We start from the raw sequence: 13121 nt of genomic DNA, 5'->3' as shown, positions 1-13121 counted from the left end.
TTTTTTAGTATATCACTAGCGTGGTGTAGAACAAAATTATCTATGTAGAAATAGTGCATGCAAACCAGTGATGGTAAGTTGATGTTATGGGGTAGGAGTAGATAAGTCTAACTTCTTACTTCGTTCAAGCATGTACTAGGTATAAGCAAATTGATAATGCATTTGTGGATATGTGTGAAATTATGTGTGTTGACATATTGACTGTCTTTACATGTTTGAAAGAATAAATAAAATAAAATAAAGCAAGGTTTGCATTTATTTTATTTCAGGCGTAGGCAGCACAGCAGCGTGGCGATTAGCACTGTCGCTTCACAGCAAGCAGGTTCTGGATTTTAGGCCGGGCTGACCCAGGGCCTTTACGTGCGGAGGTTGCATGTTTTACTTGTGCCTGCGTGGGTTCTCTTTGGGTACTCCAGCTTCCTCCCACAGTCCAAACACATACAGCTTAGGTTGACTGCTGACTCTAAATTGCCTGTAGGAGTGAATGAGAGTGGGTGTGGTTGTTTGTCTATGTGTCAGGCCTGTAATAGACTAGCGACCTGTCCTGGGTGGACCCCGCCTCTCGCCCAATAACAGCTGAGATTGGCTCCACCCCCTGTGACCCTATTCAGGAATAAGCAGTATAGATAATGGATGGATGGTTGAATTTCAGGCCACCTGATGAATGTAAGTCCAAGATTCAGTGTCAGCTCAGTTTTGGCAGCCACCAACTCTTGAGGAAAACTTTAGGCTCCTTATCTGATAAAGGCTCCAGTATGTTAACAAAATTGCTATAGTTGTCTGTCTGCCAGTTGGTGAACGGGAAGCAACACACTAGAAACAACACTAATGAGAGCAGTGAGACCGAACCAAACAAGGGAGGCTGTTGGGCATAAAGTAGTGAGCCACAAGATGCTAAAATACTCTTTAGAGCTAACAACGTTGGTGATAATTATCTGTAGGTTTATCATTGCATATTACAACTTTTATACCACATGTAGATCCATTTTTAATAAAAATACATACAGTAAATGAGAGCAGCCTTAACAACACAAAAACTACAGTATATATGCTCTGTAGTTTCACCTGCTCCTGAACTGTTTAGAACATGAAATCACCTATGAATAAATGAAATTTATAGCAGTAAAGTAAATGCATACAGTTAATAAAGCTCCAGTTTTATTCATTTGAGGGGAGCAAACATAATAATGTTCTTTGAGGTAAGTGATTTAAAATGCATTGTAATGAAAATGAACTGAAATGCATTAATATTGATTTTCCATCTGGTAGGCCACAAATAAGAGAATAAGCCATGGCTTCTATAGAATATCATTGCCAATTAATACAAATAATGTACATTAAAACAAATGCCACTTTCCTCTAAAACATGTAATACCTATGTTTTTATTATAAACTTGACTTTATTCTATTCCAACATGTGTTGTTGTACATGGGGCTGCATAGTTCTGGTTTACCACTCACTGAGTTACCACATTAATACAGAGAGAGTAGTATATTTGTATATGATAGCAGATGTAGATGGCGAGCACACGCACTAGTGATGATGTTTACACAGTTTTCCCCTGAAGCAGTGGACGACTTTCTCCTGGTGACTGTCGGCTCAGCAAGTTCCACAACAACAATGGTATCGATGTTACCGCCACGCTTCCTCCGTTACTGACAACACCGTCTTCTCTTGGAGGCTGGTACTGCTTGAACCTCCTGTTTAGATGCATGAAACAAGAGAGTTCACTCATGACAAAGCGAAACTTTTCTCCAGTGAAATGTATGAGTTTATATCCTCCCTTTCTCTAGCATTAACATCAGGTCAAATTTATTATTTGTCCAGTACTTTGGTTTATGACCAAATACCAGCAAAAGCTATGCTTAAGAGTAATAAAAAAAAAAATGACCGTAGTAAATGTTAAACTAAGAAGGTGAACGTGGTAAATACCAATTACCTGTTTAATATCAGCTCATTAACAATGTCACTGTCAGCATGGTGGCGTTAGCTTAAAGCACTGCTGTACAGACTCACAGAGCTGCTAGCCTGGCTGTACACTCTGTGTATTGTTGCTGATCCACAGGGATTTGATCCTCAATTCCTTACTCTTCCTAGCAGTGTATATAAAAATGATATGCTGCTGATGTTTCAATTGTTAAAACGGTTTAACAACATGAAAGAGATAATACTGGTGCTGAGAATAACAGTAAAGGAAACATGTTTTAATAATGAAACCATGATAGATGATTTGCTTGTGGTTTCTTTGGAATGTATTGGTCTGGCTCATTACAGTGTGTTATTTGTCTAAATTTTCAGCCATTTTGGCCCCAGATTCAGTTAGGTTCATACATTTGGAACTTACCTGTACATCAGACCAATACAACAGATGACACAGGCGAGCAACATAACACCCAGGATTGTTGCGGCAGTCCCAGCTGGAGAACCACCAGAGGCTGAAATTGAAGAGTTGAAGAATTATATGAATCAGAAAGAAGTCATTTAGTGGCTGTTAATTCTTTTACTCACCTAGTGTTACACTGACTCTTGCACTTGCCACAGCAAGGCTGACGTCATTGGTCAGAGAGACATTGAGGCAAAATACTCCAGAGTCATTGAAGAACTGACGAAGGACCATCTGACAATCTGAAGAGGGTGAGGCTGCATTACAGACGGTCTCAACTGCTGTGATACAGTCAGCATCAGAAATGACTGTGCAGACCTCGCTTGGCAGACTGAAGGAGGCATAGTTGGAAATGAGAGATGTAGAGACAGAGGTAACAACTGAGTGCAATTTTTAAAATATAGTTGTTGTGGTAAACATAATATACAATAACAGTTTCTGTGTAAGCTAATCAGGATGTTGTATTAGTAACAAAGAAACTTAAGACCAGACCAATCAATACCCCTCTAATGATAAGATGCACAGTAACTGAACCTCTTGGCCATGTTTGTGTACCAAAAATATACTAGCTAGACACTTTATTTAAATTTCCAGCAATTCAGACATTTAGAAATTCTTACACTTGTCAAATGGACACATTGTAACCTTGTGGACATTTTGCATTTGGGTCATCAGTGATTTGGTTTAAGTTTGGAAGAGAAACATGTTTGGATTGTGTAAGTGAATTAACAACCACAACAATAACTACTAAACATCAACTAACTTGTGTAATGACACAAAGACTGTTATAACTCACCTTCCCTGACAGGTAATGGTGATGTCCACAGCATTTTGTTCCAACTCAGTGGCCACTGATACAACATTTGACACCTGTACAATCTCTACACTTTCAATACCCTCTGCAGGGTTAAAAGAAATATAAAGAGAGATTTTACACAATAAAATAATACAGTTTTATTTATATTATCAAATCAATGTGATCTGCCATAATAACAAAAACCATGTTAACTTACGGACAATATCTACAGAGGTGGCACGCGAGCCGTAACGGTAGACCATGCAGTCAGGTGCCAGCTCTGGTGCTTGTCTTTTAGCCACAGTGAGGACGACCTGCGCTGGATCTGTTTCCACCTCTGCTTGAACTTCACCTTCAACTGGAACAGCCTCCTCCACATTTGCTGGTTGCTCTGGAAAAAAGGACGCAATTTGTCATAAAAAAATATATATTTATTTTGTGTATACGTAGTTTACAGTAAATACTCACCTGCAGGAGCTGCAGTAGCTGCAACTTCATTCTCAGTTTCCAGTAGCTCAGTCTCAGTATCCACTGACACATCAGCTGGTGCTGCTGCTTCTAGAGCTGTGGTCTGACTTGCAGCAGGAGCAACAACGTTATCAGCAGGGGCCTCAGTCGCAGCTTCTTCTACTTCTGCAACAGGTGCAACTGAGGCAGCAGCATCAATCACAGGCGCATTATCTTCAGCTGCATTTGTAACCGCTGCAGTTTCAATTGCAGCAGCTGTATCAGCATCTGCTGGTTCTACAGCTGCAGGAGCAGCAGGGGCAGCAGTGATCACTTCTGCTGCTGCAGCATCTGTTTCCTCCCCAGCAACATCTGCTTCTGCAGCAGTGTTGGCAGGATCTTGATCTTCTGCAACAGCAGCTGCATCAACCACTGCAGGAGCTACTGAGGCAATCTCTACTGCCTCTGTGTCTGTATTAACAACTGATTCTCCGTTATCTGTATTTGCATCTGCGTCAGCTGGCTGCACAGAAGCGAGTGGAGTGGTATCAGAAGCGGAAACGTCCAGTGCAATTGCATCTCCTCCCTCAGCTGGTGCTGCTGTGAGAGCTGCAGGGGTGGAGGTCATCACAACTACTACTGGAACAGCAGATGAATCAGTAGGAGAAACTGAAATAAAACTTTAAATTCAGACATCACATAGGACAGCATTTACATAAAAGATTTAAAAAATAATAACAACTTGTTTGAAATCTCACCAGCAGTGGGGTTACCACAGCCACTGGGGATGCTTGCCGTCAGGACCACTTGAGGTCTGAAGGTCCCGACGGTGAGGTATGTGTGTGTGACAGTGCGCTCCCTGGAGATCAGAGTTCCAGAGTTGTCACCAAAGTCCCAGCTGAAGCTGATGTCAGCATTGTTGAGGTACTGGCTGGGATCATGGAGACTGATGCTAAATGCAATAGCTCGGTTCTGGATGAAGTTCTGGTCATCCTGGTTTACATCATTGATTTGGACGAGTGATATGGTGAAGGGAACCTGGTCTGAAGACAGAGCAACAAATGTAGAGATGTTATGATGGATACTGTTAAAGAAATGCAAACGCTGTAGAATTATTTTCCCCAAGCTAGGTTAGACATTGTTAAAATTCACCTGTGATGGCAAAGACTGTGGAGGCATAACCAAGAGGGATGAACTTGTCTCTGCCACGGCAGTGATAGATGACAACCTCCATGTTGTAGGAGCCCAGGGGGACATTGTCTGTCCCAATGGTGAGGGAGGAGGAAGGTCCATCTGCCACCTGCCAGTAACGTCCTTAAATACAACAATGGGATTACTCAGAGTGGCTCAGTAATCAATGCACAACTCAAACAGCTCACACATGATGGAGATACTCTGTTTTGCATTGCAGACCCATGTAGCTATTTTTTGCTGTGAGACTGGGTAGTTAGTCCACTCAAGGGCCCTTGTGCTGTGGGCTCCTATTTTGTTTGTGGTAGTTTTTTTATATAAAATTATTTTAAAATGTGCACCATACAAATCTAAAGGCCCAAACTAATGAACAATTCTAAAAATGACCACGGACCAACTGCAAACAGGGCCTCAGGGGCCCCAGGGCATGATGCGTCTTTGCCTGGTTGATAATCGAATTTTGCAGGTGACCATGAAGATCTACCAGAATTTCTTATGGCGTGACACAAAATTAATCCACAGGAAACTGAGTGATGTATTAAAGTTATTCACCCGGCAAGTTAACATGTTTTTTTCCTGAGTTAACTACGCAATTTAAATTCAAAGGTGATGATGATCTTTTTATGCCAAATCTAAAATGCCAGAGATGATCACAGACTACCTTTAGCACAGTATACAGTACAGCTAGTTTACAGCTGAAAGAAAGAAAGAAACTACTTAGAAGAACTGTGAAAATTGCTAGTAAAACCACTACAGTAGTTCCCAGCAAGATTGTCACAATGAAATTTACAAAATCTGTGCTTTGGCAAAAATTCAAAACCTTTTATCACATTCATAACATCCTTGGTTGAATGAGCTCCAGGTCCTGCTATCAGGCCGTCATCTTTGGACTATTAGAACAAGAAATTCCTTTATCCCTTCAGCCATTACTTTGTATACTGTGGCACTGTGGGATGGGGAATGTGCAGTTTACTTATTGTATTTAATTTGTATTTAGTATTTATCTGTCTGGTGGTGCAGACTTTCTTGTTTAATTATTTTTTATGATTGTTCTTGTGCAATGTAATCTACAGCTACTATATAAGTAATTTAATGTAAGACACTGATGTGTTCTGATGTCTGCTGAGTTATATATGAATGTGGTTATGTCTTTGTGCCTCCTACAAACCAATTTCCCTCAGGGATAATAAAATGAAGTACGAAAAACAGCACAACTTTCAAGCTGATAAGTTATTTCAAAATGTTTACCCCATGTCTTCCACACAAACACATAGTGAGGTCTCTTGTCCTGGGTCCTGTTGAAGGGTGCGCCATCAGGGAAAACTCCCATCCACTCTGTGTCCTGGTTGGGATACACAGCCCGTCCCTCCTGATACGGCTGTCCTGAAAAATAGGATGGTCAGAGATCATGAGTCAACAATAGCAACAACAGACCTCTGCACATTAATGTAGGTGAAACTAGCACAACGTCAAAATCACATTTGTCCAGGGGAGGGGACACAGGAGTTTTCTGATTCAAGGTTGTAAGGACTTATGCTGTGCAGATGGAAAAACCCCTTGAGTCAAAATTGTGATTTGTGCTATTGAGTTATATATATAAAATCGGACTTGACTTGTCCCTTAGTTGAAGACGTTCTCCATTTCTATTGTAGTAATCTATACAATGAATAATAACAAAAATATATTTTTACCATTACCTTAATATGACAATTAAAACAAATCTAATGAAAAACTGTTAAAATGAATCTGTATAAAATTTTGGGGGGGGGGGATTCATCCAAAAGATTGTTCTCCTAATTGAATAAATGTTTTCATGAATAAAAACAGTTAGAACATTACAACAGACTGTAGTTGTGGTCCACAGAGTCAGCGGCATCTTACCATTGATGGTGCAGTTACGTGCCCACACCACCTGGCCATCAGAGAGCACTGTCTGGTTTGGTGGGAAGCTCAGACTAATAGTGAATGTTGTTCTTGCTCCAGTCAGAGTGGGTGCATCATTTTTAATATCAAAAGTTACTTCACCGCCTGGACAAAGAAGATTACACGCAATTTAACATCTTACATTAGATAGGCTGATTGAGAGACTTACTTTAGCAGCATTTGTGTCTTTAAAAAGAGGGAAAGCTCACCAAACCAGCAGTTCCTAAATCTTGGGTCTCCATCTCTCCACACAGGATACATCCTTGAGTTCCATGAGCGGTAATGTGTGAACTGACTTCTAGGCTCTAGAAGAAATATCACAGACTAATCAGAACAGTTCAATAAAGCAGCTCATATTATTTTGAATAAGAGCATCAACAGCAACAGTTAACATCATTAAGAGTTTCTAGTGATACAAAGCTTGTGAAACATGGTGATATTTCAGAGCTATTTTATCTTTAAAACCATCCCTTAGATGAGATGTAAATATATATTTTAGTTTTCATTGTCAGTGTAGTTGAAAGGATATTCATTTTTTTTTGTTTGCTTGAGATAATGTGTAGATATACCTTTAACTATATTTCAGTAGAATTACTGTTAGTTTGCTTTTAAAAAGACAATAAAGGTGTAAATACAAGGCATAACGTATGATGCCATAAAGTAATATATTAGAGTTTAAGCATTAATGAGAGAGATTTTGTGTAAAGGAGAGCAGCTCCATGTTTGTGATGTCAAGGAGAGATGAAGAATCTCAAGGCTCTTGGTGGTGAGAGTCACACGACCTGCAATCCCCCTCAATCCCTTTCATGTGACTATCAGCTGAGCAGCTACATCAGTAATCCCAGTGAGAAGGACGAGGGACCCTAGACAGTGGTGAACTGTATCATTTCTCAGCTTGTGACGTGTGTGTGTGAAAATGATCTTCAAAACATATTTGTTTAAAATATCCCCACTAAACATGACAAATGATTTTTATTTCCAAGTATGAACAAAATAACATAAATAGAAAATGTTTTTTTTCTGAATTATAGCACATACCTTGGAAAATACATGAGCTTCATGAATGCAAATTGGCATAAGAATCAGTGTAATACCATCAAATGTGCATGTTTATTCATCTTCAACAGTGTTAAGTGTGTTAGTATGAAACAAGCATAAAGTCACAGATTAATCAATTTTCTGTTCAATTTGTAATTCAAACAAAGAAATACAAACTCAAAGAGATATGAGCTGGTGATTGATGGCAAGTGTATCTGTTGATAAATAATAATTAAATTTAATCTAATCACTTTTCCTCTGATGAAATAAAGTACTTTTTGTGTTGCTTTCTTGATCACAGACAGTAATGTGATAATATACTTGTTAAAGCTGGGATTTATGCAGGGCAGAGCACATAAAAGTGAGAACATTTATCGGTAGCACAACTGAAAAAGGTTTACAAAATAAATACATTTTTTTAGCTGAATTATCAAATGCACTCACTTATGGCACTGGCAGAAGTAAAAGCCAAAACCAGCAGCACCAGCGTCAGAGTCTTCATCCTCTTATCTGGTCGTCTGTCTCCTCTTGGAGCCGGGATCCTCACCCAGCAGTCCTGAACCCCAACAGAGCTTAAGAAATGTCTCCACTCTCTTCTTAAGAGGGCCTCGAACCTGAATTACCATAAAAGTTCTTCTCACCTCTTACATCACTGTGAGCCTGTAAACTGGCACCACCCCCTCCAAAAACAGATGTAAGTGCTGTTTGGTTAATTATTTTTTGTGTGTTGCTTGAGTTTCTATAGCTTTTGATGCTGTTTTTGTTGTCTTTTTTATAAATTTGATATTCTTACCTGGACTAATTATTACTCCATGTGTATTGTGTATTTTACATTGTAAGCTATATTTAAGGCAGATTCCACTCTATCTGATGTTACGTGTCAGTGTCATAAATGCAGTATCTACAGTGAAGTGCTCAGGAAGTTGTACAGTAACTCAGTGTGGAAAGCAAAACTGATAAAGTGCCCATAAATAATTCAGATGAACATAAAGTAACATACATCCCTAAAGGACAATCTTCTAAGCGTCTTGTTGGGAAATCAATGGACGCTTTCTGTGCAGAATTACTGAAAATGCTGTACATGATGCCTGCTTTATGGAGAGCTGTGAGAACTGTGAGCAAAGCTCGAGTCATATCTGCCTTTGACATATGACCTTACAGCTACAGAATGTGTGCATGGGCATCACAAGATGGGTGTGTGAATGGCAAATCAATAGCCTCCCTTTGTTTCCTTGGTCATTCCTCTGTATCCTGCTGCAGCTCAAAGAAGCTGTGCCTGCAGCAACGCAGACACACCCATGCTCAGTTTATGAGACACAGCCGTTTAAATAATCCAATGTTCCCTTCAAAGGAAGATGAGAATGCATTTAGAGGAATGAGCAAATTAGTTCTGGAAGTGATTAAGTAAAATGAAAACTGATTGTAAAATAGGTTATTGCTGAGTATTAATAGGCGGCATAGTGACGCAGTGGTTAGCGCAAGGTTCTGTGTCTCGGGGCCTTTCTGTGTGAAGATCGCATGTTCTCCCTGTGCCTGTGTGGGTTCTCTCTGGGTACTCCGGCTTCCTCCCACGGTCCACAAACATGTAGATTAGGTTGATTGGTGACTCTAAATTGCCCATAGGAGTGAATATGAATGTGTGTGGTTGTTTGTCTACATGTCAGCCCTGTGACAGACTGGCGACCTGTGCAGGGTGGACCCCGCCTCTCACCCAATGTCAGCTGGGATTGGATCCAGCCTCCTGTGACCCCGTTTGGGACTAAGCGGTATAGAAAATGGATGGCTATAAATAATTTGCATTAATTTCAACAATAGTTTATGTTGTCATCTTGATTGTGTTCTGTCAAATGTGAGTCACATTGAGTCTGATGAAGTACCTACAGTATGTAGCATCTTTAAGTAAGGCAAGTAATATAAATAAATCCTAAAACAAGGTATCAGTCATACATTAATTATTTACTAAGTCTAATTAATGTTTGACTGTATAAAAGATATTGATAAAACACATAGGTGATCACTTACCCTTTAGCAAAGCAGATTGTTGTAGATTTGTATAGTATTTAGGAGCTGCTGATACAGATCTACAGAGGAATCATCAAGTCTGTTCTCTGCACCTCCATCACTGTCTGGTTTGGCTCAGAAAACAAACAGGACAAGTACAGACTTCAGCGGACAGTCAGGACTGCTGAAAAGGTCACTGGTGTGAGCCTGCCCTCCATGGAGGACCTGTACACCTCATGGGTCAAAAGGAGGCCCTTACACCCAACTCCTCCCCTCTGAACGGCGTTACAGGTCACTGTACACCAAGACAACCAGGGACAGTTTCTTCCCCCAGGCCATCACTCTGATATACACTTAACCCACGACAGCATGACTGGACAATAACCCTCAGTGCAATACCTGCAAATTTACATAGACAGTATGACTGGACAATAATCCTCAGTGCAATACCTGTAAATATACCTTGTACAGATTATACAGATTTGTACAGGTCTCTATTTTTAAGTACTCTGTTTTTATTCCTATTTATCTCATTCACAATGAGCATTCCCTTGTCTGTCTGCATCGTTTACTGCCTGCTTATACTGCTTATTTTGTTATACTAGCCTTATGTTGTTTACTGTTTACTTGCCCCTTGCATGGGGATATGTACATTCACACTGAGAGTCGATGTACCAGAGTTAAATACCTCGTGTGTCCAACACACTTGGCCAGTAAAGCAGATTCTGATTCTAATTCTATTTGTCTAAGATGTTAACCAGATATTGATATTGTGTTACAGCACAAAAACTATCATAATAAAGTATGGAGCCAGTCAGGAAGTTCACTCTAACACTATACCTATAAATTAGTTTAAAAAGCAGACATGTTTGTTATAGCTTTTACTATTTAATTCTATCTGTTTGTTTTTTGCTTCTTTTATTTACTTGGTTTGATCTTATTAATATAACTACTAGATTTGTATATTGAGTTTTCCATATTGCTGAAAGCATTTAATGCAGACGAAATATCAACTAGTAGCAAGTTACACAGAAACAAGATGAGTAAAACATATAACCAAGACAGAGTCATAATGAGCTCTGTTATCCCACTGATGTTGTTTCATTCCTCTGAGACCATTCAGGCTGCACATGTGACCCCTCATGTGTTAACAGCAGAGTTCAGGAGGAAATTAATCCTCCCCACAGAGCACCTGACTTAACATACCACAAACAGTCAGCTACTAGCTCTTTTCCTCATTACTCTCCTCTGATGGTACATTAATAACTTTGCTCCTGGTGTTCAGGAAATTTCTAGGATTACCATCAAATTTAGTGGCTGTCATGGGAAATAATCAAAAATCTGGAAATTTTACATCTGTGCTTCTCAGGAGCAATCCTGGATTTATTTGTCACACAGGCTTGTCACATTAGACTGGAAGTGATACTGAAATAATTTGTTATTACAGGATTCTACACAATAATAGCAAAGCAGGGAATAATCACATTTTATCAAAAAATGTTGCAGGGCTCGTGCTCCTAATTCTAGGACTTTCAAATAATATGCCAGGTGCGTATAGCCAAAAACAACATGTTCCACATGGAGTATGTAAAAAGATGTCTGCACTCCGCCAAAATAAAGAGGCTCATCAAATACAACAAGATAAAATAAAATAAAGCTGCCTCTTTGTAGAATTACTGGGTTTGTACTGGCATTGTCTGTGCTGACAATGGTCCTCTGACTGAAACATTTGCATTTTTCATGGTAGTTCAGTCCCTGGGTTCTCCACTCCACATGTTGGAGTATCTTTAAGCAAGACATTGAGCCCCAAGTTGTTCCTGGCAATATCAACAGTGTGTGAATGTTTTTGTGTGGGAATGAGTGAATGGGAAAATACTGTACAAAGTGTGTAGAAAAGCACTATATAAGTCCAATTAGACCAGTACAGGCCATTTCACAATAAAAATCAATAATTGGAAACCACTGTGCTATAAACCAGGAGGTGGACTGTACAGCTAGACATTTTCTCTAGAGGGAGCAATTGTCATTCCCCTTCATTCTTTCATGGTGAAATTATGGAGGGTTCCTTTACTTTTAATGTTACATTTACCAACATAGAAGCCTAAATTGTGTGCAAAGATTTAGCAAAAATAAACAAAACTTCAATTTTTAAGCTCAGTTAAAGCATTTTAAGTTTTTTTAAACCAAATATTATATGAAGCTCAATAATCCCCTTGGTCTTTATATTATATAATGCTTCATATTTATTGTGTTGTAATCGTAAATTTTTAGTGGTTCAACAGAATATTACAGTGTCAGTAGCCTATCTATTATTGTTTGTTGATAATGAAAGAAGGCGAACATTACAATCTCAGCTGTATGTGACTAATATGTTTTAAATGACAAAATACACTTGCACATAGGGCAAAAGAATAAAGCCTAGTTTCATGGTTAGATTGACTGGAATAGTTCTAACAAATCAAAAATTTTAATTATAGCCTATTTCTGTTGTTTGATTTTATTTTTACAATCTTTCAAATAAAGCTCTAGCCTTTTTTTAATTGTATGGATGCTGATTCAGCATCCATACTATGTTTTCCAATTATTTCTTTCTTTCTTTATTATTATTATTATTATTGTATGGATGCTGATTCAGCATCCATACTATGTTTTCCAATTATTTATTTCTTCATTTATTATTATTATTATTGTATGGATGCTGATTCAGCATCCATACTATGTTTTCCAATTAGTAGCTATTTCTAGTACGTTGTATTTACTGTGCATACTATTCATATTAAATAGAATGTGTGACACTGTACTATATATTAAAAGCCAATGTAAATAAATGAATGAATGAATGTCTTAAGCTATGAATACAAAGCTGTCAGGTCTGTAGCAACTTGAAAACAAACTGGAAGCCAGTGAGGACAGGCCAGAACTGGGCTATATGGTCTAATTTACTTATACTTATGATGAAATGAGCTTATACATTCTGACTTAACAGTCGTGGTCGTGGTTGTGGTCGTATAACTTTTATAACTTTTTAAGATATTCAGCTTTTTTTACAGAAATTTCCCCATTGGAAATGAATGGGGCAAAATTGGAAGCTTAATATCTCCGGCATACCTTGGGCTAGAAGCGCCATTTCAACTTTATTCAACTCGTGAGACGTTCAGCTACTAATGGTGCAAAACCATCTTGATTTCTGTTATGGTGTTTTTTATAATCGACATTTATATTTGTCCATAGACAATGCATGGGTGCAATGCCATTGGTAGCTATGTGTCACGTGACTCCCCCGGTTTACTGCTTTTGCTCTTCCTCTTGCCGCTTTTGTGCTGCTATTATGCCATTCTTAA

At 38.9% G+C, this 13121-nt stretch overlaps 1 protein-coding gene across 3 annotated transcripts; it reads right to left on the bottom strand.

Moving 5' to 3' along the window:
* Window positions 1-1449: 1449 nt before the first annotated feature.
* On the bottom strand, window positions 1450-8322 carry pmela (premelanosome protein a). Of its 3 annotated transcripts, none has more exons than XM_020593091.1 (12): window positions 8224-8322; window positions 6951-7046; window positions 6700-6846; window positions 6067-6201; window positions 4780-4941; window positions 4386-4670; window positions 3649-4296; window positions 3398-3571; window positions 3181-3283; window positions 2510-2715; window positions 2346-2436; window positions 1450-1701 (listed from the first exon to the last, which is right to left on the bottom strand). In XM_020593091.1, exons 1-12 carry the CDS (start codon window positions 8279-8281, stop codon window positions 1548-1550), a joined length of 2259 nt encoding a protein of 752 aa, XP_020448747.1. In that variant the 5' UTR covers window positions 8282-8322; the 3' UTR covers window positions 1450-1547. The 3 variants fall into 3 exon arrangements, with proteins under 3 accessions (XP_020448747.1, XP_020448748.1, XP_020448749.1); XM_020593092.1 differs by having other exon boundaries at window positions 3649-4266; XM_020593093.1 differs by having other exon boundaries at window positions 3649-4263.
* Window positions 8323-13121: the final 4799 nt, after the last annotated feature.

This window comes from Monopterus albus, unplaced genomic scaffold (genome assembly GCF_001952655.1).
Source record: "Monopterus albus unplaced genomic scaffold, M_albus_1.0 scaffold18.1, whole genome shotgun sequence".
Taxonomy (NCBI): Eukaryota; Metazoa; Chordata; class Actinopteri; order Synbranchiformes; family Synbranchidae; genus Monopterus; species Monopterus albus.
This window is presented reverse-complemented; position numbering and strand designations above follow the sequence as displayed.